This window comes from Terrapene carolina, unplaced genomic scaffold (assembly GCF_002925995.2).
Source record: "Terrapene carolina triunguis isolate 2854851 unplaced genomic scaffold, T_m_triunguis-2.0 Scaffold58, whole genome shotgun sequence".
Lineage (NCBI taxonomy): Eukaryota > Metazoa > Chordata > Testudines > Emydidae > Terrapene > Terrapene triunguis.
The window spans coordinates 80,302,868-80,329,984 of NW_020664409.1; the positions used below are offsets into that span (position 1 = coordinate 80,302,868).

The window sequence follows — 27,117 nt, forward strand, 5'->3', positions numbered from 1 at the left end:
CATGGGTAGTGAAGCACTAGTTATAGCAGCTTCTGGGTGGCAGAATGGAGGCATCCACTACCTGGTAGCTCTGTAGGTTCAAGTCTGAGACCTGCTAGGCCTTGCATTTACACAAGTTAGTGAAAGCCAAAGCTGACTGCAAAGAGTTACAAAGGGATATCATTAAGGGTGACTGGGCAGCAAAATGGCAGAAATTAAACAATGATAAATGCAAGGTAAAGCACATTGGAAAACATAGTCCCAACTATGCATACAAAATGATGGGGTCTAAATGATCTGTTATCACTCAAGAAACAGATCTTGGAGTCATTGTGGATAGTTCTCTGAAAACATACTGAGGATGTTTCTCAGTGTGCAGTGGCAGTCAAAAAAGCTACCAGAATATTAGAAACTACTGTATTAGGAAAGAGATAGATAATAAGACAGAAAATATCATAATGCTACTATATAATCCATGGTACTCCCACACGTTGAATGCTGCATACAGTTCTGGTTGCCCCATTTCAGAAGTATATGTTAGAACTGGAAAAGGTACAGAGAAGGGCAACAAAAATTATTAGGGGTATGGAACAGCTTCCAGATGAGGAGAGATTAAAAAGACTGCGACTGTTCAGCTTGGTAAAGAGCTTGGTAAAGGGGTATGATAGAGAGATATAAAATCATGAATGGTGTGGAGAAAATGAATAGGGAAGTGTTATTTACCCCTTCACATAACACAAGAACCAGGGATCACCCACTGAAATTCTTAAGCAGCAGATTTAAAAGAAACATGGAAGACTTCTTCACACAATGCACAATCAACCTGTGAAATTTGGTGCCAGGAGAAGTTGTGAAGGCCAAAAGTATAAATGGGTTCAAAAAAGAATTAGATAAATTAACGGAGAATAGCTCCATTAATGGCTGTTAGCCAAGATGGTAAGGGACACAACACCATGCTCTGACTGCTAGAAGTTGGGACTGGATGATAGGGGATAGATTACTGAACAATTGCTCTGTTTTGTTAATTCCTTCTGAAGCATCTGGGACTGGCTACTGTTGGAAGATGGATACTGGGCTAGATGGACCCATTATGGCCATTATAATGTTCTCACAGGCTCCTTTCCACTGCCTCTTCACTTGCATCAGGAGTGCAGTCTCTACCTCTTTCTGCCCACAGCAGTTCACTCAGGTACCTCCCATTTGCCTGTAACCACCATCACCAAAGCTGTGACGGCACTTCTCCTTGGTCTCTTTGTGAAACTGTGCATTTTTTGCTAATTAACTGAGAAAAACTTAATTGGATGATGAAGGCAAATCTGCTGAGATATCCGTTGAACAGTGAGTTTTACCTGCCAAACTTTTTGTTTTGGAATAATTTTGAGGAAGCCATTAATTGTATTTTGAAGTGTGGGGCTCCTTGATGTCCAATAAAAATTTAAAATTGGCCACTAAGGCATAAGAGCCTAAACAAAAAAATAATAATAAATCCAATTTTCTTTGTAGTTTCAAAGAAACTGGGGGACCAGAGAGAGGCCTTGGATCTGAAAGTACTAACCAAGAGCATAAAGCACCTTTCTTTGCAGACACATTAAATTCCCTTAACCCTGTCAGCCATGCCATCAGGTGATTTTCTGACCTTAATTAACTTTGCTGAATCATACCTTTATACTCCAATCAGCCAGAATCATAGGGACTATTTTAGATTACTATAGGAATAATTACTAATTCAACACCTTTCCATTTAGCCTTTCCACAGCATTGAGGAATTTGCTCTTCAACAAATTTCTGATAATCTTATCTGTCTGAAAAAGAACCCAGGGTATATAACAGTTTCTGTTCTTAGATAATATCCTCATCAGGGAATAGTCCAAACAGAACCATTACAGCTAACTGTACAGACAACCTGTAACCTACGTCAGCATGGTTCGTGATACATTTCTAGAGAGACTGCCTTAGCCTTTCCTGGTGCCTTCCACATATAGGAGTCCAAATATATTCCACATTTGGGAGTATATTTGTGTCGGTTTGTTTGTCTTGGAAGAGATTTACCAAGATCCAAACCACAATTCATCAAGTAAAGGGAACATAAGCCCAATCTATTTGATTTAACTGCTAGGGAGGATGGTCCCTTGCACAGAGATTTTTCACTTGGAAAGTATTCTACATGTGAAAACTCGAGAGATTGAACAATCTGACTCTTCTTATGGGGGAAAATGTATCATACCAGGAGAAGAATGGAGGGGAGAGAAATATAGAATCCCTTGGCTCATTTAATTAACTTGTACAATGCTCAGAGTACATGTTGAAGATGGTGTAAATACAGAAAAGGAAAAGAAAACTGAAAGAGAGAACCTGGACAGAAAATTATTCCCCCCTCTTCCTAACTCAAGTGCTTTCATCCATGTTGTTTCAGAGACTGTATTAATGCAGGAGATTGTACTCTAGAGTCAATCACAAGATCATCATGATAGATGCTATTCGTGAAAGGGTAGAGAATTAGTTTAAACATCAGAACCCTTGGTTAGCATGTGAGAAGTAGCAGGATCTATGTCCACATTATCTCAGGTGCTTACATTTGGTGATGGACAGGCTACAAGAAACTATACAGAAAAAAAAAACTATAAGAGAAACATTTGGCCCAAGGAGTATTCTCTAGACAATAATCTTTCAAAGAATAAATGGTGTGGCGTTCAGCATATTGAAACTAGCACTAGCAGCATTTCAACCCTATTCAACAAAGATGCTCTGGACAATATAGAACCACAATGTTGTAGTGATTGATGCACTGTCACAGAATCAGCCTTACTAACTCTCTCATGCTTATCTTCTGACTTGTATAGTCCCTCAAATAATTTAAAAATATCAGAAGAAAAGAGGCCTCAGTTTTATTAGTAGTTGATCAGTGGTCCAGGAGGCCATGATTCTCAGAAAGAATCATGCTGAAAGTGACAAAACTTCTGAAATTTCCCTCAAGTGCAAGTTTGTAGAAATAAGGCTCTATGTGGCATGTGCATACACTTTCCCTGAGCATTTTTCCCTGAAAGGAAGATTATTTATGTGGAAATTAATATTGTTGAGCATCACCAAGCAACTTGGTGCCTTACATTTATAAAAAATCAATTATAAAATAACACAATCTGCACCTTTCAGCTTAATAGCCAGCAATGAAACTACCACCACTTCTACTCCACTGAAATAAAAATCCCCAGTATTAGAGGAAAAAAATCTTGCAAAAAGAGAACACTTGCACTATGCTTTAATGCGTGTTAAACTCAGGCTTTGGGGGATCTCCATAGGAAGTGAGTTCCAGAGAGTGTGCTTTTCAGGAAAGTGCCTGCTCCTATCTGTGAATTGTTTTAACCCCTGCAACTGAAGGCAAGAGCAACCCTTTCCTATCTCTACTGGAAATACCATGCCTGATGCATTCTAGGATTGTATTACGTTTGTTCATGGCCACACCCTGTTGGAAGCTTATAGTCATCCAATGATCAACCAGTGCACCCAGGTCTTTCCCCTCCTCTGTCTCTTCCAACTAAGTCCCCGTCTTATAGCAAACATTCTTGTTGTTAGTCCCTAAGCATGACTTTGCACTATAAAATTTCATCACATTCCTATTACTCCAGTTTTCAAGGTCGTCCAGATCTTCTTGTATGATATTCTGGGCCTCCTCCATATTGGCAATACCTCCCAACTTTGTGTCATCCGCAAATTTTATTAGTACACTCCCACTTTTTGTGCCAAGGTTATCAATAAAAATGTTAAATAAGATTGGTCCCAAGACTCATCCCTGAGGAATTCCACTAGTAACCTCCGTCCAGCCTGACAGTTCACCTTTCAGTATGACCCATTGTAGTCTCCCCTTTAATCAGTTCCTTATTCACCTTTCATTCTTATATTATTCCCCATCTTCTCCAATTTAACTAATAATTTCCCATGTATCAAATGCTTTACTGAAATCCAGGTAGATTAGATCTACTGCATTTCCTTTGCCTAAAAAATCAGTTTCCTTCTTAAAGAAGGAGATCAGATTGGTCAGGCATGAGCTGCCTTTTGTAAAACCATGTTTTATTTTATCTCAATTACCATTTACCTCTATGTCCTTAACTACTTTCTCTTTCAAAATTTGTTCCAAGACCTTGCATACAATTGAGGTCAAACTAACAGCCTGTAGTTTCCTGGTTCACTTTTCCCCCCCTTTCTTAAAAATAGGAACTATATTAACAATTCTCCAGTCATAGGGTATGACTCCCGAGTTTACAGATTCATTAAAAATCCTAGCTATTGGGCTTGCAATTTCACGTGCCAGTTCCTTTAATATTCTTGGTCAGAGATTATTCAGGCCCCAGATTTAGTCCCATTAAGATGTTTGAGTTTGACTTCCACCTTGGATGTGGTAATTTCTACTTCTTCGAGTGACATCCCTGTGGGTGCTCCACTCTACTCTAAGTGTTCGTGCGCCCCTGTGTTCATAATTGGAGATTTATGGTAGCAGTGCCTGGTTGAGTCTCTCATCCGTGGTCCCCATCTCGCACCATTTCAGCTGGCTAACTAACGCTGGGTGACCAATCCCCCTGTCAGTTCCTTCTCTACTGTCTTTGGCTATGAGTCAGAGCATTCAGCAGCACTTCAGAGCTTAGTTAGCATAGTATACCCCAGTTAGTTCTAATTTAGTTATAGATAGTTAACTCTTTTTCATTTTTGTCCCCGTTTATTTTTTAAAAAATCTCTGTTTTTCTGACTAGAAATAGGTTTTCGTTGAACCGTTACACCTGGTTCTTCCTTCGGGGGAGGACGAAACTCTCCCCTCAGGGGTATGTCCAGTTCTCCAGGCTTTAAACGTTGCCTCACCTGTAGGCTATCGATCCCAGTGTCCGATGGGCACACTCAGTGTGTCTGCTGCCTTGGCGAGACACACGTTCCTCAAAAATGTCCGCACTGCCATAAGCTAACAGCCAGGACCAGGAAAGCCAGAGACTTGCAGCAAAGCTGCTCCTAATGGAGACGTCCCTCAGGCCAGCATCTGAGCCAGGACTCCCCCTGGACAGAAGTCCCCTATGGCAGCCTCTGACAGAGGCTCTGCTTCTAAGGCTCAGACAGCAGACCACCCTACCATGAAGGTTGCTAAAAAGTTACCTGCAGCTTCACCAATTCGAGAAATGGCCAAGAAAAGGCATTCCCTACACCGGCACGCTCAATTAGTACTGACCATACTGTCAGTCTCTCCAACTGAGGTAGCGGCTCTCTTCAGTACCGTGGGTACCATGAGAGCTAAGGACTCTAAACGAGCCAGCTCTGACACAGGCAGTAAGGGGAAAGTGAAATCTCATGCCTCAGCACCACTGGAGCCAACCAGATGGACTGCACCCAGCAGCTCAGTGCAATTGAAAGCCATGCTGCCTTCTATAGGTGGTATGCTGCAACCGCATGCATGTCCGTACCAACACAACCTGCGGCACCAACTGCTATGACCTCAACGGCACCACCACTGTCAGTATCAAGTCAATTCTTACTACAAAAGGATTTGGCAGTCCCCTCAATGCCTGATTCGCCTATCCTCAGCACTGATGTTATCCTAACTTGCTCGATACCGAGTCACCTTCCACTCCACCTAGTTCAGCCTCCCCTCTTTCAAGCGACAAGGAAGATGTCAATGATGGAGAGATTTATTCCCGCCGCTCTTCTCCCACCTGCAGTATGGCAGCACATGCCTCATCACACAGAGGCCATTATACTGCACACAAAGAACTCCAATGGTATGGGTACCCATTGACGACATGGATGGCACATCCTGCTTACCATCACAAACCTCCCAGCCCTCCCATGAGAGCCCACATCCATCACCAGCGCCATCGGTAGTGGGACTGTCTCAGCCCCCTGAGGATGTGCCAGCAGAACAGGATGAATACCCTTCACTTTTCTTCATCTTCTCCTGACGACACCATCATGCCCCTTGACTCCACAGACATGGCAACACAGTCTATAGCTACTGCGATTGTCATGAGGAGAGCTGCTTGGTTGCATCTCTCTGGCTTTTACAGAGAGGTTCAATCGACGGTTGAAGATCTTCTGTTCGACAGTCCCAAACTCTTCATGGCCAAGACTGATGAGTCTTTACACACACTGAAAGACTAAAGAGCAACTCTGAAATCCCTGGGTATTTATATCCTTAGGAATAAGAGAAGACAGAGTAAATATTATATCCGACAATGGTTCTGATCCACCCAGCCCAACAAACAATACGAACCTCAGGGTCGTAAACAGAAGCCCTCAAGGAGATGACAGCCTCCACCACAAGCTGCCACATCCCACCATCTATTTTGATGTGTTGGTCGAGAGCCCGAGAACGCCATGTCTTTCAATGCTGGAACCAACTCCAATCTCTCTGATCTTCTCTGACCGTCTTATCCCCTACTACCTAGTCTGGCAGTCCATTACAACGGACAGATGGGTATTGGAGATAATCAAGGTTGATACTCCATCCCATTTACTTCTACCCCTCCTAATCCCCCTCCCTCTCTCTCCCTTTTCAGGGACCCATCTCACGAACATCTACTGCAAGAGGTAGACCACCTTATACATCTAGGTGTAACAGAACTGGTACCACCAAAATACAGAGGGAAGGGCATCTACTCACATTATTTTCTCACACAGAAAACAACGGGGATGAAGACCCATTCTCGATCTCCAACTTCTCAACAAGTTTGTGAAAACCAAACACTTCAAGATGGTCATGCTAGCCACCATAATGCCAGTGTTAGAAAGAGGGGACTGCTTCTCTGCCCTTGATCTTCAGGATGTGTATTTTCATATAACCATCAATCCCTCACACCGGCCTTTTCTCCGATTTGTAATAGGCCCACATAATTTCCAATACAAGGTCCTTCCTTTTGGCCTATCCACTGTCCCTCAAGGTTTTTTTTTAAGACGCATCTACGCAGAAAATGAATTATGATATTCCTGTATTTGGAAGATTGCCTGCTCAAAGTACCAACGCAGCAAGCAGCGATAGATGCCACAGAACAGACACTCGCTCTATTTATGGGATTAGGCCTCCAAGTAAATGCACAAAAGTTCACACTAGCACATGTGCAAGAAATAGAGTTCATTGGAGCCTCCCTCAACTCTCTCGAGGCGACGGCCTCTCTACCACAACAGCAGTTCCTCATATTGACCAACCTGATTGCTACAGTACAAATCAGCCCACAGTTCACTGCCAGAACATGCCTACAACTACTAGGCCACATGGCTTCTATGACATACATTGTCAGACATGCACGACTCCATATGAGGTGCCTTTAAGCCTGAGTCTGCTCAGTTATGTCCCACACAGGTACAATATAAACAAGCACATCACGGTACCAAACAAGGTAAGAGTCCCTTCTCTGGGGGACTCAACCAGACAACATCTGCGTAGAAGTGCCTTTCGCGCAAACTCCCCCAATGATGACCATCACGACAGATGCATCACTTCTGGGTTGGGGAGCACATCTACACCCACACTCTATCCAGGGATGCTGGTTCCCAGTGGAAACTCTTCTGCACATAAATCTTTTAGAACTAAGAGCCGTTCGCAGCGCTTGCTCCCACTTCCTACCGATCTTCAAAGGCAAGACCATACAGATCCTCCCGGAAAATGTGGCTTGCATATTTTATATAAACAGACAAGGGGGAGCATGTGTAGAAGCCATGAGACTCTGGCAATAGTGCATCAGACACAATATCCACATTACAACACAATACCTACCTAGTTGCCAGAACACTATGGCAGATAAATTAAGCAGGAATTTTTCCCCGGACCACGAGTGGGAATTCGACACACACATGCTCTGGAACATTTTCAGACATTGGGCATTCCCGACAATAGACCTGTTCACAACCACACAAAACACCAAATGCCAACAGTTCTGCTCCAGGGTGGGGCTTGGTCGCCACTCTCTGGGTGATGCCTTCCTTGTGAAGTGGAACGCTCCTCTCCTTTATGCATTTCCCGAGTCCTCACTGGCCCTCCATTTGAACCCATGGTGACATGCTCTTTGTTATATCTTTCTATGACAATAGCATTCCTTGGGGCGAATACATCTGCCAGATGGGTGGGAGAACTGGGTGCTCTCATGGCAGACCCTCCATACACAATCTTTTTCAAAGATAGTTTCTTTGAGACCACATCCTAAGTTTTTGCCCGGGATCGTCTCATCATTTCACCTCAATCAACCTATCTACCTTCTGACATTCTACCCTAAGCCCCACCAGGATAGACAACAATCCAGACTACATACCCTGGATGTACACAGGACAGTCATCTTTTACATAGAACAAAAGCATTCCATAAGTCTCCGAATCACTGAACGATCCAAAGGGAACGCCATATCTACACAGAGGCTCTCCAAATAGATTTCAGATTGCATAAAACTATGTTACTCCCAACATGGTCAACATCCCCCTACGGGGATTCACACGCATTCCACCAGGGCTTTATCGACCTCTATAGTGTTCCTTAACAATGTCCTCATTGCGGAAATCTGTAAGACTGCAACCTGGGCTTCAGTTCATACATTTACTCAACATTACGCTTTAGAACATCAGGCAACCTCCGATGCCCTGTTTGGACTCATCGTACACTCATCTGCTATGACTTCAACTCTGAAGCTCCCTCCTCCTACCGGAGGGCACTGCTCTGAAGTCACCTAGAGTGGAGCACCCACAGGGACATCATTCAAAGAAGAAGAGAAAGCTACTTACCTTGTGCAGTAACATAGGTTCTTCGAGATGTGTCCCCCCCGTGGGTGCTCCACTACCCTCTCTCCTCTCTTGTACTTCAGAGTTATTGCTAGGCTCTCAGTAGAGAAGGAACTGAGGGGGGTTGGTCGCACAGCGCTAGTTAACTGCCTGAAGTGGACTGTGCATGTGTGACCCAACCAGGCACTGCTACCATAAATCTCCGTTTATGAGCACAGGGGCGCACAAACACCTAGAGTGGAGTGGAGCACCCACAGAGAACCTACATCTCAAAGAACCTACATTACTGGACAAGGTGAGTAACCTTTTCTTCCATATTCTCTTTCCCATTAGCCATCCTGCCACTACCCCTAAACTCTTCATTAGCCATATTAAAAACTGAGGCAAAGTATTTGTTTAGGTGTTGGGCCATGTCTAGATTATCTTTAATCTCCATCCCATCCTCAGTGTTTAGCAGTCCCACTTCTTTCCTTCTTTTCTTTTTATTTAAATATCTATAGAACCTTTTCACGGTTGGTTTTAATTCCTCGCAAGGTCCAACTCTGCTTGGCTTTTGGCAGTTTTTACTTTATTCCTAATTAAGGATGCATATGATACAGCATAAGTGTAGGCCCTCTGGAGTACATATTATGTCATTAATATTAATATTAATCTATAATCACTCATGGAGTTTTTATGGTGTATTAGGTTACATGATTTTAAAATACATATCTACTGTGCATGATAAACCATAGCAGCAACTATAACAATAACATTAAGGAAGAAAGAAAAAATAATGATTTTTAAAACTCTCTGTTATTCACTTCCACAAGAGATTTGTTCTTCCTTTTTATTATCTGTCTACCATTCCTGAGTCATATACTCCTTTGGGAAGGGAAAGTGAATTCTGGTCCAATTAGAGTTCTGAGTGAAATTCTGCTGATTTGGGGGTTTATGGGGAGCATGCAACAAAGACCTGCTGATTTCCAACCCCAACCTCTGCCTGTAGATCTCTAACTGTGAGCCATCGATAATCTCTCAGGTGCAGGGAATTACTACAGAGCTACCATGCCTTCATTATGACTTTAGCCCTCCTTTTCATGTTTCTGCTCTGTTCCACCAATGTAAATCAGAAGTAACTTTATTTAACACAGTGGAGTTGCATCAGTGTATGACTAGTGTAAGTAAGAGCAGAATCTGGCCCTTTATGGTTCTTTGCTCTCTTTTGAATTGTGTACCTCAACCACTAAATACAGCAGCAGTTTTCTGCTCCAATTCTGCAAGTTAGAAGCCAGGAATCATGTAATTCTTATGAGGGTTAGAGAGAGATGAAAAATAAAGGAGGGAAAGATTATCCATTGTTTTTAATCATAAGTGTTGCGTGATGGTTTGCATTGCTTTTTATTTTATTTGAAAAAGTTTGCCCATGTCTTCCTTCAATTTATATATTAAAGTACTTGAAAATTCCATTGAAACATTGATCTAAGGAAGTTTATCTATACCTAAAGTTTTTTGTTAAGATATCTTTGAAATAATTATAGTTGCAGGCCTGTTTGGTCTAAGGCAACTCATATATTTCGAAATGAAATACCAGCAGATAAAAATTAATACATACCCCATTTGTATAATTAACATTAATATTGAAATAATTTTTAAAGTATATGTTAAATTTGTGGTGTTTTTTTATTTGTTTCTTGTATCTCACTCATCTTGGAAAGTGAAACTAGACTGGTAAGGTCAGTTTCTGTTTCTCATGCAGGGCCAGATTAATATCAATAAGAGGACTTCCCATTTGAGTTGAGGCATATTTCTCATTGACTTCTAGTGGGAGCAACATCAGACCCACAATTCTGTTGTTTGGGTTTCCAGCAGTGCAGAGAAATGTTAAATAAAATCTGAATTAATTCACATTAAAACAAAACTAATTTAAACATTTCTATTCAAATTAAGTTTTGTAATTCGTTCCTTTTTTTCCCCTTAAAGAAAACCTAAATTTGGCCATAAACAATGGGTCAGTGAACCTTTGAAATTTGGTGACAGCAAAGTCACGAAGATAATCTCATCTCATAATTATGTCCAATTTAGAGGGTATTCCCTTCCAAATTGTAACAATTAGGTAAAATCTTGTGCTTAAATTGCTTGTTGTCACCTCTATCAACTTAAAAAAGCCAGAATAGTCAGTAGTTAGTAGTTAAGCCCCTACTCTTTACCTCTGAGACTGGGACTAGTCATTTGGAAATGAATTATTCAATCTCATCACAAAACTGCAGCACGTAATTAGGTATGGTTGGCATTCTCTGCTAAGGAAAACTCCAAGACTGAACTGGAATTTGTTATCCAAAGCTGGCCTCTGGGACTTGTGAAGTCTACATTCATCGACTTTTTGGGGGAAATGTCAAGGTTAATTTCAGCTTTCATTTAAAAAAAAAAAAAGACATTTGCTTTTCCTTTTTTGCTGTGAAGATTACATTCCTTGGGCTCAAATACCTCAATGATGGGCATGTTAAAAAGATATAGATTAATTTAAATGTACAAAATGTAAACTGATCACTAGGTTAAAAGTTTATCCTTGTATTTTTTCCTAAATATAAATGGAATGTTCCTGGTTTCCCTATAGTCATCCAGAACTAGTTTTGCAGCCTGTGAAACTCAAGACCTTGAGTTCTTTTGGTGTAACCACCAGGCCAGTTCATGGATGGGGAGTGCTGCCCAAGCTGCCTTCATTGGCACTAGGCCCTAGCGACTAGGGGAATCACAATACCCTCCCTGAAGCCTGCTGACAGCCTTCAGGTGAGCTGTGTTATAGGGCCTGATCCAAAGAATTAAATTAATCGGAGCAATCCTAGATTCAACCTAGTCCATAGCCTGCTGCAGGACAGATTCCAAAACTTATCTACTCTGATCTTACAACTAGCGCCAAATCCAGACACCGTGGTGAGAATGTACCTTGCCTTTCTCAGACACATAGTCTTCATGATGTCTGATGCATGCAAGGCTGGCTGAGATCACTGTATGCCCCATTTAGACATCATGTAGATATGGCCCTCTGTGTGCCTCCACTAGTTCTATTATCCCTGAAGTAATAGAAGAACCCCACAAATGCCTGTAGAGGAGTTCCCTTCACATGTCCCTTCCCATCCAAAACTATAGGGAGGGAAGTCTTGTTCCTGGGATGGGAAGCACATATGGATGATCTACATATGCAGAGAAGTGTGAATGTATATCAACCTCTTGGAACTCAGAGCAATCTGCAAATCTTCTACTTCAGAGATCAGTCTGTCCAGATAATGACAAACAATACAATGACCAAGTTCTACATCCACAAGCAGGTCGGGGGCGACATTCTCTCCACTATACCAAGAAGCAATTTGGCCAAGGGTTCTCACAACAAATTTTTTGGTGGCCTCAGAGTGTGGCCACCAATTCGGTGGTGGCTCCAACAAAGCCATCTCTCTGTCCCTGCCTCCCGCGTCCCTTCAGTGAGAGCCTATCTTGGGGAAAGTGGGTCAGGAACTCACCGTCTGCCTGCAGAGACCCTAGCTCCATGTGCCCCAGCCTGGTGGGAGTGGGGGAGCTGCCCAGGGGAGCACCCTGGTGACCAAGCACCACAGCTGCCTCCACTGACAATAGCCGTCTCTGGCAGCACACACTCCAACCCCATGCATCTCCAGAGGCACTGCCCAGAGCTCCTGAGGAGGCTGCATGGTGCAGGGTGCTGATCCCTGCTGGCGGCACGAACACTGGGCGGCATATCTCACTGCTCTTGGTAACAGCTATTCAGGAGCAACAGCTTAGTGCTGCAGGGAGGGGTTGCTGCTTTGTCCCTCCCCCAATCTCCGCCCAGGCTTTGGAGACTGTCGTGCCATAAAAAAATCCACTGGTGGCCGCATATGAGAAATGCTGAATTAGGCTGTGGAACTGGTGCATCAGGCACCAGCTCTCCCTCTCTCGCTCTCTACGCTTACCTGGTCTGCAGAACAGGGTAGCAGATAATTTGAGCAGGCACTTCTCTTCAAACCATGAGTGGAAAATCAAAGACTCAGTCCTCTAAAACATATTTTTGGACGGGGTTATCCTCAAGTGGACCTGTTTGTGACACAAAACAGCAAGTGCCAGGGGGAACTTGAGCCCAGCCTTCCTGTATATTGCTTTTCTAATTTCATGGACAGGGTGTATACTGTACACCTACCAGATAGTCCCATTATTTCCCAGAATTCTGCACAAGATCAAGCTTGTAAGCTTGAAAGCTTGTCTCTTTCACCAACAGAAGTTCTACCAATAAAAGATATCACCTCACCCACCTTGTCTCTTTAATATCAGACAAGATTCAAACAAGCTGATTTTGATAGCTCCAGAGTGGCCAAGGCAGTTTTGGTTCCTAGATATCCTGAGCCTCTTGACCTCCCAGCCCAAGACTTTACTTCTACTTCCAGACCTGCTATCACAGAGCAAATGGAAGATCCCACATCTAGATCTGAAGTCCCTCTATCTCACAGTATAGCTGTTGTGTGGATGTCAACTATAGAGCAAGTCTGCTCTTCTCCAGTCTGGGACATTCTGGTCAAGAGCAGGAAATACTTTACAAGCAAAACCTGCCTAGTGAAATAGACACAATTTGCCTGTTGTTGCAGACAGAAGTCTATACCAGTAATTCTAGACTATTTGCTGGAAAACTTGTCACTGAGCTCAGTCAAAGTATATCTGGTGGCTATGTCAGCACATCACCCATCGGCAGAAGGTGAAATCGTTTTTTCTCACCAGACTGTGATAATATTCTTGAAAGATCTGATCAAGGTATTCCCACCTGTTAAGGAATCAGTCACACCATGGGACCTTAACTTGGTACTCTCAGCTCTTATGGGACCTCCATTCAAACTAATGGCAATATGTTTCTTACTGCATTTGGGATGGGATGTAAGGTTCACACTGGCACTAAAAGGGTTAACTGGAACTAATGAGCTCCATTAAGGCACCAGGTTGCCCCTGAAGGGTTAATAAGGCCCAACTGAAGATGAAGCCCAGCTGGGGAAGGAACTGTATGGTAAACATAAAGAGGAGGAACCTGGGTGAGAAGGGGACTGCAGGAAGAGGGAGGAAGAAAGCTGGATGAAAAGGGCACTGCAGGGAAAGAGAGGAAGAACTCTGCAGTCCCTTTCTGTTTGCTAGAAACTGAAGGAAGGGCCTATAGAGAGGAATATGTAAAGTAAGCCCAGGGAGGAGTTGTGGGAAAGGACCTGAAAGAAGGCCAAGTTAGGAAGAAATCTAGGCAGGCAGTGAGGATTCTAAGGCTAGGTCCACACTACCCGCCTGATTCGGCGGGTAGAGATCGATCTTCTGGGATCGATCTATCACGTCTCATCTGGATGCGATAAATCGATCCCAGAAGCGCTCCCCCGTCGACTGCGGAACTCCTGCTCGCCGAGAGGAGGAAGTGCTGTCGACGGGGGAGCTTGCCCGCGCCGCGTAGACCTGCAGTAAGTAAACTTAGTTCGATCTAGGAAACGTCGACTTCAGCTACGCTATTCTCGTAGCTGAAGTTGCGTTTCCTAGATCGATCCCCCGCCCCAGTGTGGACCAGCCCTAAGGGAACTGTAGCTGCTCGCCACACGGTCTCAGGACCAGAACTCAAAGGGAGGGCCTGGTTTCCCTTACTGGGCACTGGGAAAGGTGGTATGGAAACACCTTGATTCTAGGGCTGTCTATTAATCGCAGTTAACTCACATGATTAAAAAAAATTAATTAAGATTAAAAAAATTAATCGCAATTAATCGCAGTTTTAGTCACACTGTTAAACAATAGAATCCCAGTTGAAATTTATTAAATATTTTTGGATGTTTTTCTACATTTTCAAATATATTGACTTCAATTACAACACAGAATACAAAGTGTACAGTGCTTTATATTATTACAAATATTTGCACTGTAAAAATGATAAACAAAACAAATAGTATTTTTCAATTCACCTCATAGAAGTACCGTAGTGCAATCTCTTTGTCGTGAAAGTGTCAATTTCAAATGTAGATTTTTTTGTTACATAACTGCACTCAAAAACAAAACTGTGTAAAACTTTAGAGCCTACAAGTCCGCTCAGTCCTTATTCCTGTTCAGCCAACCACTAAGACAAATGCATTTGTTTACATTTACGGGAGATAATGCTGCTCGCTTCTTTTTACAGTGTCACCTTAAAGTGAGAACAGGTGTTCACATGGCACTTTTGTAGCCGGCATTGCAAGATATTTATGTGCCAGATATGCTAACCATTCAAATGCCCCTTCATGCTTCAGCCATCAGAGGACATGCTTCCATGCTGATGACGCTCGTTAAAAAAATTCATTAATTAAATTTGTGACTGAACTCCTTGGGGGAGAATTGTATGCCTCCTGCTCTATTTTACCCACATTCTGCCATATATTTCATGTTATAGCAGTCTCGGATGATGACCCAGCACATGTTGTTCATTTTAAGAACACTTTCACTGCAGATTTGACAAAACGCAAAGAAGGTACCAATGTGAGATTTGTAAGGATAGATACTGCACTCGACCCAAGGGTTTAAGAATCTGAAATGCCTTCCAAAATCTGAGAGGGACAAGGTGTGGAGCATGCTTTCAGAAGTCTTAAAAGAGCAACACTCCAATGCGGAAACTACAGAACCCGAAACACCAAAAAAGAAAATCAGTCTTCTGCTGGTGGCATCTGACTCAGATAATGAAAATGAACATGCATCGGTCCGCACTGCTTTGGATCGTTATCGAGCAGAACCAGTCATCAGCATGGACACATATATTCTGGAATGGTGGTTGACGCATGAAGGGACATATGAATCTTTAGCGCATCTGGCACGTAAATATCTTGCAATGCCGGCTAAACAGTGCCATGCGAACGCCTGTTCTCACTTTCAGGTGACATTGAAAAAAGATGTGGGCAGCATTAACTCCTGAAAATTGTAACTGAACTTGTTTGTCTGAGCAATTTGCTGAACAAGAAGTAGGACTGAGTGGACTTGTAGGCTCTAAAGTTTTACACTGTTTTATTTTTGAATGCAGTTATTTGTACATAATTCTACATTTTTAAATTCAACTTTCATGATAAAGACTTTGCACTACAATACTTGTAATGGGGTAATTGAAAAATACTATTTCTTTTGTTTTTTTACAGTGCAAATATTTGTAATAAAAATAAATATTAAGTGAGCACTGTACATTTTGTATTCTGTGTTGTAATTAAAATCAATATATTTGAAAATGTAGAACATCTAAAAATATTTAAATAAATGGTATTCTATTACTGTGTAACAGCATGATTAATCGCACGATTAATCGCGATTAATTTTTTTAATCGCTTGACAGCCCTACTTGATTCAAATGGGAGAAGGACTATTGAATTTGGAGCCAGGCCTCTAGGGAGAAAGCCCTGAGAAGTGTTGCTCTTCAAAAGAGTGGGAGGCTAACCCTGCAGAGCCCAGGAAAGAGTGAAGAGTCTGCAGATGAGTAAGCCTTGGTGAACAGTTATGTTTATTTGAGTTTAATTTATTGGGCTCTTTGTTTACTCCAGAAGGGATGGGATTAAAATGTGACCTGGATGGAGGGCTGAGTTATGACAAGAGGTGACTAACCACAAAAGGACACCTCAACAGGGAGTCAAGCCTTCCAACACATTGAAGACATCATTCTTGGTGCCTATCACTTCAGCCAGAGAGACGAGAGATTCAAGCCCTAATGGATGACCCTCCTAATATGGTCTATCCTGACAAGGTGTCTCTAAGAACTCATCCATAGTTTCTACATGAGGTGGTCACAGAATTCCATCTGAATCAACAAATTCACCTGTGCATTTTCTTTCCCAAGGCGCATACTTCCAAGATAGAAGTAACGGTCCACATCTTAGACATCAGACATGCTCTGGCATTCCATCTTCAAATACAAAGCAGTTCATGTCTTCATCAAGACTCTTTGTTGCTATAATGGAAAGACTGAAAAACAAGGCAATCTCAGTTCAGAGACTATCAAAATGGATTTCTGGCAGTGTAAGAACTTTCTGAACCACCTTCTACTCTGAGGGCTAACTCTACCAGAGCTCAAGCAGCTTCAGTGGTGTCATTGAAGAATGAGTCTATCTAGGACATTTGTGTGCCAGACATCTTGGAAGGTCTATTCATACACTTACCAAGCATTACTCTGTTATTGAAGTCTCCAGGTCCAAGGCTGTGTTGCAATCCTTATTCTCCTAAGACTCCAAGCGGCTACCTCCATTGCACTGGCCTTCTGCTTGGGCATGACGAGAATGATTACATGATTATAAAACATGCCTTTATAGACTCAAGAAGCTCAATTTATTTAGTTTAACAAAGAGAAGGTTAAAAGAGTGACTTGCTTACAGTCTATAAGTAAATACATGGGAAACAAATATTTAATAGTAGGCTCTTCAGTATAGTGGTGGAAGGTGTATAACACAATCCAATGGCTGAAAGTTGATGCTAGACAAATTCAGACTGGAAATAACATTATTAATAGTGAGGGTAATTAACCATTGGAACAGTTTACAGAGGGGTTCTGATGGATTCTCTATCACTGACAATTTTTATATCCAGTTTGGACATTTTTCTAATGATATGCTCTAGGAATTATTGTGGGGAAGTTGTATGGCCTGTGTTATACAGGAGGTCAGACTAGATGATCACCATGGTCCCTTGTGGCCTTGAACTCTATGAATCAGCAGTGTTGGAGTCTTTAGATCCACCACACAGACCTTTACTACTTGAGCTAATGAAATAACTGATAGCAGTTCTAGGCTCATGCTTTATGTGGACCAACATTAGAGAAGAATGAAACACATTTTACCAGGGGGTTTCATAGATATTTATAGACTCATATTTTGCTGACAACAGAGGAACTGTGAGATTCAAGAGTCTTGGGATCCATTTCAGGCTGTGAAGGGGAGTGTTATCTAGCAGGCACAGACATTTCTGCGCATTCGTTACAAGTTTTGACCCCTTATGCCCCATCCTCTCCAACTTGTCCCTTTTCCAGTACTGTGACTTCCCCATCTCTGGCTCCTTGTCCCAGTCCTATTCCCCTCACCTTCTCAGCCCCAGTCTCAGCCCCTTAGACTTCTAATTCCAGTCCCAGTCTCCTTGCACAGCCAAGTCCTAGCCACCCTTTCTGGGCTTGGTGTCTGAGTCCCAATCTCCCCACCCACTCCAAGTCTTTCATTCTTCCCACACTTAGTCTCCTTGCCCAGCCAGTCCCAGTTCCTCCCTCATAGCTCTTCTTCTGATCTGTCTCTCCCTGTCTTTTGTCAGATCTGTTCCCCTTTCCCTAGCCTTCATTTCCCCCATACTGATTCTTAGTCACAGTCTCCTTGTCCAACCAGTCACAATCTCCCCCATTGTCCCAGCTCCTCATCCAATCTAAGTGTTCACCCCCATCCAGCTGGCTCCCAGTATCCTCATGTATCCCTCACTGGCTCCCAGCCTTCCTGCCCAATTAGTCTCATCCTCCCCTCTGCTACCAGTCCCAGTCTCCTTGACCCACCTGTCTCAGCCCCATTTTCTCTTCTCTCCCATCTCAGTCTCACCTGCCTCTTTGTCCCAATACACTTCCCCACCCCACAATAGTGTGTGTGCTGGTTGTGGTGTTGTGTGGGTGGCTGGGTTGATTTATGTGTGGATTGTGTTCTATTGGGGGAATTGTGTGGATTTGTGTGGGCAGAGAATGAGGGATGTGTGCTGTGCTGAGGGCCTGTGTGCACTTGGGGTTATTGTGTATGCTGGTTGTGGTATTATGTGGGTGGGGGTTGAGCTGGGAGATGTGTGTTGATTTGTGTAGTTGGCAGTTGGGTGCCTGAGTGTAGCAGTTGGGCCAAGTAATCTACCATCTGTGCAGTCTCCCTCATACAACCAATGAACTTGTTGCATGCAAATTCACTGTTGAGTAAGGGTGTTGGGTTGAGTTACCTCTGATCTCATAATGTTCTCTTGGCATGGTATAGTACAGGGGCTGGCAACCTTTCAGAAGTGGTGTGCCGAGTCTTCATTTATTCACTTTGATTTAAGGTTTCGTGTGCCAGTAATACATTTTAACGTTTTTAGAAGGTCTCTTTCTATAAGTCTATAATGTAGAACTAAACTCTTGTTGTATGTAAAGTAAATAAGGTTTTTAAAATGTTGAAGAAACTTCATTTAAAATTAAATTAAAATGCAGAGCCCCCCGACCAGTGGCCAGGACCTGGGCAATGCGAGTGCCACTGAAAATCAGCTCGCGTGCCGCCTTTGGCACCCGTGCCATAGGTTGCCTACCCCTGGTATAGTACATGCCTTACTACGTCTGTACACCTCACAAGTGTAATTTGTAAGTCAAAATGGCTGAGAACTTAAAAATTGGATGGTAACAGACCACAAAACCCAGTGATGATTCGACCTGGTGATATTCTGAAGAAAAAGAGCTCTAAACCATGCTTGTAGCTGCTTCCATGGCTTCACACTCATCCAACAGGCATTTTAGGCTTCAGAGTGACACACACAGTGACATTCCTAGAATCTTATTATATAGATTAGGGACAAAGGAATAAGAGTTAAGAAAAAGTATATTTATGTGTGTTTGCACAAATACAACCAATTACCTACCTCTCTTCTAGTAGCAGTTACAGTAGGTGGGTGATTTTAATAGGTTTCCTTTTACTTTTTTACCGTTAGGAATGGTATTACTTGAATGAGAAAGTATTCTCTACACTTTGAGAAGTTTACTGTTAAATCCTTATCCAAGAGTAAAAATAGAACAGGAAAATTTTAAAGTATGTACTACATTTTAATCAGTAGTTCTCAACCTGTTTTACAAAGGAGGGTTTGTATCATTACCTTTACAGATATGAAAACAAAAGCACCAAGAGGCTAATGCCAAAATGTTCATATTTGGGTGCCAACTGTGAGCATTTTGGCTTTGGTGATGTGAGCAAGGTCACCCAGCAGTGTAGTTATGTAGCTGGAATTAGGAATAAAACAGAGGTCTCCAGACTACCAGTCTTGTACCTTATCACTGGACCACATTGCCTCAGTACTATTAACAGACTGTCACAAACCTAGTAATTGCATGAGGCTTGGGACCACATTTAGCAGGAAGCAGTTATACATCTTGACTGATGCAATGGAATCTTTAGCTGTATATCTTTGTGATGGAATGTAGACAGACTAATTTCAATGCATTATATAAAAATGTCATTTTCCCCCTCATCCGGATTAGCTAGTTTCAGGAGTCAAGTTCTCATTCTTTCTCTTACAGTAAAATATCCATAAAGAATGTGCTCTGTAGGAATGAGTTACTACAGTTGCCCTACATAGTTGTGCTTCAAGCTTGCTTCCCCCATATGTTTCTCAGATATAAACATATTTCAATGATGCATGGTATCTTGCTATTACCTGAATTAAAGAAGCTAAAGACTCCTTCTCCCAGTATTCTCTAATATAGACTGTGATAATATTTGTCTTGATTTAATTCATAATTTTTCTCCATTATGTTTTTAGAAAGATTATTTAACATAGTTGTCAGTGGGGAATCCTCTGTATCCCTTTCACAAACTTGGAAATGTTTCCCACTTCCCATCCCCCCTATCCACCTTCTCCTGTGAAAGCTCTGTGTTGTGGCTGCCATCTTTCTGGCCTGGGAAGACTGGATAGGGACTCTCTTCTGAGCCCATCAATGCAGCTTTTTAATTAGTTGGAAGGTTGCTTATTTCCTTTTCCTTGAGGGTTAAAATCGCTTTTCGTGCTCAGGCTTTAATAATAGCCCTCATTTTATGATCGTTTATTTGGGGATTTTGTAATTAGTTGGTGAGATGTTTAAAGCAGTACATAGACAATAAGAGATTCTAAGGAAAATCTTATTAATTGATATTCTTCAATTTGACAGTAATTGGATATATTGTAATGTTATGCTATAATTTGGCCTGAGTATTGAAAGAAAAAGGAAAAAAATAATTTGCATTCATGGACAGTTATTTGTCAGATTTTAAACAGTGTTCACTGAGCACATTACACTGCAAAATCTAACTGTATTCCATCAAATGAACAGTTCTGTCTCCTGCTCATTGACTTACTGTACTGCACATGCACCAAAGCAATAGGTTTCCAAGACTATAGCTTTCCTTGGGGTTAGACAGGTATGGAATACTTGATGCAATGATTGTCTTGATCACTACTAACATGGTTGATTATGTGCAATAAACTTTGAAAAGGTGCTGAAGGCTTCTTATTTTGGAGTATATTGTATAGATGAGTGACAATTCATTTTGGATTATTTTTTAAATATCTGTGACAAATCAGTGCCTCAATGTTATATGTATAGTATGTAACTGAACAATATTACAGAATAGAACTCAGAATAAATTAAAATATTTAAGAGATGAATATCCTATTATCTCATGCAAGGTACAGCATAGCTTTTCAAATACAAGAGACAAAAGACCTATTGTTACAGTCTCATCACTACGTATTATCGTATGAAGAATACAATAGCTATTTTTAGCATGGTCTGTCTGTCCTGTACAGCTGCCTCCACATTAAAAAAAAGACCTACATACTTGGTCACAGAGGTTGGTCATTTTTACAGGGGAGGGAAAGAGGAGGGGAAGATGCAGAAATCTTCCTCCTCTTAGACAGTAGTAATACTGTGAGGATGCCTTGTCCTCATTTTTATTACTTCTGAGATTTTATTGCTGGCAGCCAGATGTGCTGAAACTCCTGACGACAGCATCTATTCACTGCGTGTTTTTAATAGGCTTAGAGAAATATGAGTAGAGTACATGAAAGCAGCTCAGCTTCACACTTCAGCTGGGAATGCCCAAAAAGCTTACTGCTGTTTAGAATTCTTGCTACAGTCAGGAGAAAGCGGCACGGGTACTAAATCTTCTACGACTGAATTAGAAGAATAATGACTGTACAATTAACTATCAACCCCTGCTCATTTAGACACAGTTTTTACAGAGATCAGGAGAAATATGGAACTTGACTGGCATGTTTGTGTTTGATGGTGTCTGCAAAATAGATGACTTTTAAGATAGGTGGGGAGGAAAAATAAAAGGGAAGGAAAGAAAGAAAATGCAATTTGAGACATTGCGCCAGGTCTGCAATTCTGTTTTATCTCATTTTCATGGGGTTTTCTCATCCCCTCCAAATGTTTTACAAAATGATCTTTTTGGACAAACATTGAACAACATTAGGTAAGTAGAAATAAAGCATTTTTCCTTTAGCATTTCTATGCTCGTGACAACAGTATATCTATATGTATGTTTTCTGCTACCTCTTTAATTAGACTTTGAAATATTAATATTTTATTGTAGCAGAGAGTTCCCTCCATTTGTAATTTCATGCTTTATATCAGGATTTAAATGAAACTTGTTCTTCAGGAATAAAAACAGCATAACTAAAATAAAATATTTAAGATGTATATGTCTCTTTCAAACCTATTAGCTACCAATACCAGGCAGCATTATTAGGTGAAATCCTAAAAACATAGTCAATATTCACAGACAAATATGCCTGAGAAAACAATTTTATGTGGATATGGCAGTGAAAAAATTAAAGCTACAAGGATGTGGCTATTTAATCATAAATAATTGGTTGGAAGATGTAAATTAGCAGTCCTGCATATGATTTGCAAAATATGCAGAAAACACTTTATTGTTTTCAGACGACACATATATGTGTATAGCGCTTTTCAATAATCTTTTAACTAGCCATATTACAGAAGATTAGTAGATGCTTTGCAGTAGGTCAGTCAGTTCTGAAGGCTATTTTGTTATGAACAGCTATTGTTTTGTGGGAAGTGGAGATGGCAAAGAGTGGTGTTGCTTATAGTTGTGATAGGGTAGTTGAATTCTAAAGAGGTATTTTAGCTTCATTTTTTCGTGGTGAACTCTATTAAATATTACTTATTACTTTTATTCAGTAAACACATGCTGTATAAGTGATCTCTAGAACTTTTTTCATATGATTATTAAATATTAAAGGTGAAAGAAATACAGAGTTTTATCTAAAAGAATGAGTGAAGGCAGAGGAAGGAGAGAGAATTCTGTAGTTTTGTATAATGATAATGCATTAATGGAAACATTCTGGAAAATGGGGGAAGTAATAGTGTACAGAACGTATAAATAACATTTTAATCTTCCCCTCTCTATCTGTAAGAAAGGCCATTGTTAAAGGGGATTTTCTTTCTCTTAAATACCACCACATTTCCACTTTAAAATATCAGAAAACTATTATCTGTTTATTTCACAGATTATTATTCTAAGGATTTCCATTACTGCTGCTATTTCTTTTACATACAATCATTATATTTATTTAATGTAGTTCTTCACAAGTTTTACTATCTTAGAGATAATTTTCTAATTAGTCATGCAAATTTACAAAGCTGCTGTTTGTAACCATGTTTAATTTAGGGACAATAGCAAAGTAAAGTTAATCCATTTAAGGAATTTAGCTATCCTTTCAAACATAAATGAAAATCTGTAGTCAAAGGTAAGATTTTCTCCTAACATGGCTTTTTTCCCATGCTTTAACATCTTTGAAGATCTACAAAATGGAGCAATAATTTGTATATTATGAACTGTGCTTGTAAAACAGTGCACATCTCCAAGTGCATAGTCTTAGGCCTGCAGCTATCAACATTGCCTAAGCAACTGTTCTCAGCATTCATGATGAACCTATTCCTGATTTGCTCATTTCTGCTTTTGCAGTAATCAGACTGCATGCTCCTTTTAAAAAGGAAAATTTAATGCTTTTAGGGGGCGGGGGTGTCTGTCTGTAAGAGAGAAGCTGCAAATAACAGTTTCAAATCATAAAGACATTCAGAGAAATATTTTATCGCATTTAATATGGTTGAGATTTTAAATTGTTTATTCCAGGGGACTGGTTAATGAAAGAGGATTACCAGGAAACTCAATCTCAAACTCAATATTGTTTATAATTTTAGGCTGAGGATATTTCTACCTCTTTAGACACTAATTTGGTGTTTTTTCAAGCTAGTGATTTTGTGCTTCAGAAAGCCTTGCTGTTGTGCTGTTTTTAACAGCACAAAGAGACTAAGTCATGTTTGCTGTGGTAATTAAATTTAAACTATCTATCTGATTAATTGAAAGTTATTTAAGGCTATTGTGTAAGTCATTTTTTTTTCTGTCTTCTAGATAGGTATCAGTATTTTAAATTTGCACCTTAATGGTAGGGCTCTATAGAAGTCATTTATTTAATGGTCACCGAAAGCAATAGGTCTTCCCTAAATTTATTTTGGAGGTTACTTACCTGTGTTATTTATTTTATGATTTTTAAAAAGCAATTTAAATTTTCTAATTAAACAATTATAATGGGCATCTTTCTCTTCTTTATGTAGATTTTTCACTGAAAACTTTGATTAGTAGTGTAAAACTATTGCTCTAAACTAATTGCTCAAACATAGAGTTAATTTTTCAGAATTATGGATAGGCAAGCACATAAATATCTTTAAAAATAACAACTTGTGCTTTTGTGATATACAAATGTGATCTGTGTCCCAAGACCTGAAGTTAATTGTCAATTCAGAAATAGTTCTCGTGCTTTTTCAATTATTTTTTTTAATTCAGTTTTCGGTTTTCATGTTTGAAAAAATCAGACTATAGAAAGATAACTACTGACATATTAAATATAAAATTAATGTGTTAATACATAAACTAGCACAGTGCAGCAAGCATACTAATATAGTATAAAATACAATGTAAAATGCAAACTAAGGATCAGAGGGTGAGAAAGTAGGTACATATAACCATAGTAAGAGACACATCACTATTAATATGTTAACATGATCTAGGTTCTTAATCTAGGGGACTTTCGGCTTTTTTGGAGGGCATAAGGAGAGCTGGTGTTTTGTTCCGAGACACACTGAGTATCCTAGCATTGGCTTCCCAAACCCACCAACACCTACTAGCAAGGGTGTATATCAAGCTGGCTTTTTTCTCCCCAAGTTAGGAACTCTACTTAGACTGTCTGTCTTTTTAGTAGTTATTTATATTATAGTAGCACCTAGAAGTGTCAACTGAAATTGGACTCCTGTTGTGGTAGAATGATGCTATCATTTAGATAGGAGTTTAGTTAGCCTCTGCTAAATAAACTGAAACACTGTTCCATAAGCTGCTGTGGTGGTGTGCAAACATGCAATGTTCTGTATGCTGTGCCCTCCCCCAGACGCTAAGTGTCACTTCCCTGACATTCCCAACTCCATCTAGCTGAAGCAGCAAGAGCCATGAGTTTACTTCAGAAACTCTGGTCTTCTGAATTGTGGATCATGGTGATACGTACTTGTGCATTGGGTTAAATAGGATCTTTCTATCTAACTGTGATTATTATTGTGAAAGCAGAATTTTTCTGCACGGAGTATGTGTTTGCTCTCCACCTGGTGACTAGCTAGTGTATGGAATAAACTTCCCTTGTTTATGATTTTTATCTTGCAGTTGAAATAAAAAGTGCAGAAACAGAAATCAGTACATCTTTTATCTTTTTTTTTAAATCATTTGATGTCTTTATAATTAAATGCTTGTATTTGCCCCAGTCCAATTTTAAAGGCCCTTTGATTTTTGGCTGCTACATATTTTTGATGACTAAACTCCTTTATTTTTAAATTTAAAGTACGAAGAACACCAAATTAAAGTGGTATTTATGTCTACTAAAAGCCCTTAATTATTGGATATATTTACTGGATTTTCAGGTTGTGAATCTGCATTTAGAGCTGAATGCACAAATATTGTACTGTCAGATGCTCTATTTGTAGCAGCATACTTTGTACTGCATTGGAGTTCACAGTTGCTTTGGGCAATATTCAAATTAACACACCACCGCATAATGATGAGTATCTTTTCTGACCAAAATTGATATAAACTGCACAACACAATATCAGTCCAATTTACCATTTGCAGTGTATATTAATAGCTTTTTTTGAGGAATGGAAATGGAGAACTAATACTCCCCTTGCTATTTTATTACTTCTTTGTTACTAGCAATGTGAAGGCAAATTTGTTGTGCAGGTTGGCCACACAGGGGCATAAGACATCTAACAATTTCCCAGAATAGATAGTAGAAAGGTTTCTCTTATCACATAGGCACAGTAGTGGTCTGTATTTTGATTCCATAAAATTAGAAGGACTTTACCAAAAAGTAAAATATATTTTTTATTTAACTAAAAACAAACTGGCTTGGAGATTCTTAGGATCATGTGCTTTTTGAAAGAGGAACTGGATGATAAGCATGTTTGGATATGATATTAATTATTATTTACATATTTTTGTCAGAAGTGGATTACTATCACCTCTAAAATATTAGCCAGCAAATGAAATCAGATTTTACACTGAAAATACAGTAATTCTGGCAGTAAAGTGTTTTTTTTTTTTTTTTACAAAAGAGTATTTTGGCACATACCTTATGTCTTCTAACTATAATTTACTATCAGTTTGTGTTATAATGAAGCCATCATGTGATGTCCAGGATTACTGGCACAGACATTTGTTATTCATCATTGTGCACTAATGATTACTTTGACATTGAAGGAACCAGAGTGCTTGCTTTCTTTTCTTTTATTTATTTGGAAACAGTTTTGTAGTTCTATGTGCACAATATACACAATTTGTGTGATTTGGACTCTCTGTATCATTGCAACATAGCTATGTGTGTGATATAACTTGTGTGATATAACTCTAAGCATATATTGTCTTGATATAATCTATGATTACAAGAGACAAAGACAAAAATCTGCTGCTAGCATTAGAACTCAGAGTATTGCCTATTCTGACTATACTGATATATAGTAATGAGCAGCAAGTAGATCTGCCTCTCCTTACTTTAGAAATCTAGCATGCCTAACCTCCTTAAAGATTTTATTGCTGAGATTTTCATATCTTCCTCGTTTTTTTTGTTTGTTTGTTTGTTTGGGTTTTTTTTTACTGGATCAACCATTTCCTGACAGTTGTGAATGATCAGCTTAATCATATACAAAAACCTTCAGTGTTGGACAAAACATTTATTTGAATTGTCTCTGTCTTAAAATGTAGATAATTTTTAATGATTGACAGCATTGGTGCGTATAAAATTTTATTATGTTTTTCATTCTTTTGTCAGGTTGTGTCTTACATGGTAAACAGGGCTCTAAGTTAAGACCAGTAACATCTTCTCCGTTTTGCTTCAGTACAACATTTGCAAAGCAGCAGCCTGCGCGCATGTTATGCACCAGATTATTGGTTATTCTTATTGTTGTGACTGGTTCTGGAGCAGCACGCAGCTGCATACTTTGCGTATGGGTAGGGACGGCCCTGGCTGCAAGCAGCAGCCATCTACAGGGTCCCTGGGCTGGGACCCGGAGTAGTGGGTGGGCCCAGGTCCCCCCCCACTCTCACTCTCCACTGAAGAAGTGACTGT

The 27,117-nt window shown here is 40.3% G+C and overlaps 1 protein-coding gene across 35 annotated transcripts in view; it reads left to right on the forward strand.

Annotated features, from left to right (window-relative positions):
* RIMS2 (regulating synaptic membrane exocytosis 2) overlaps positions 1-27,117 on the forward strand; it is a 791,243-nt gene that overhangs the window by 266,145 nt on the left and 497,981 nt on the right. For 15 of the 35 annotated variants that reach the window (XM_024194518.2, XM_024194522.2, XM_024194508.2 and 12 more), the window contains exon 1: positions 21,784-21,905. The exons of 19 other annotated variants lie outside the window; for them this stretch is intronic. In XM_024194518.2, the coding sequence (XP_024050286.1) occupies positions 21,784-21,905 (122 nt within the window). Of the gene's footprint in view, positions 1-21,783; positions 21,906-24,335; positions 24,372-27,117 lie in introns of those variants that run through there. One more of the 35 variants, XM_026663697.1, reaches the window with a different exon arrangement.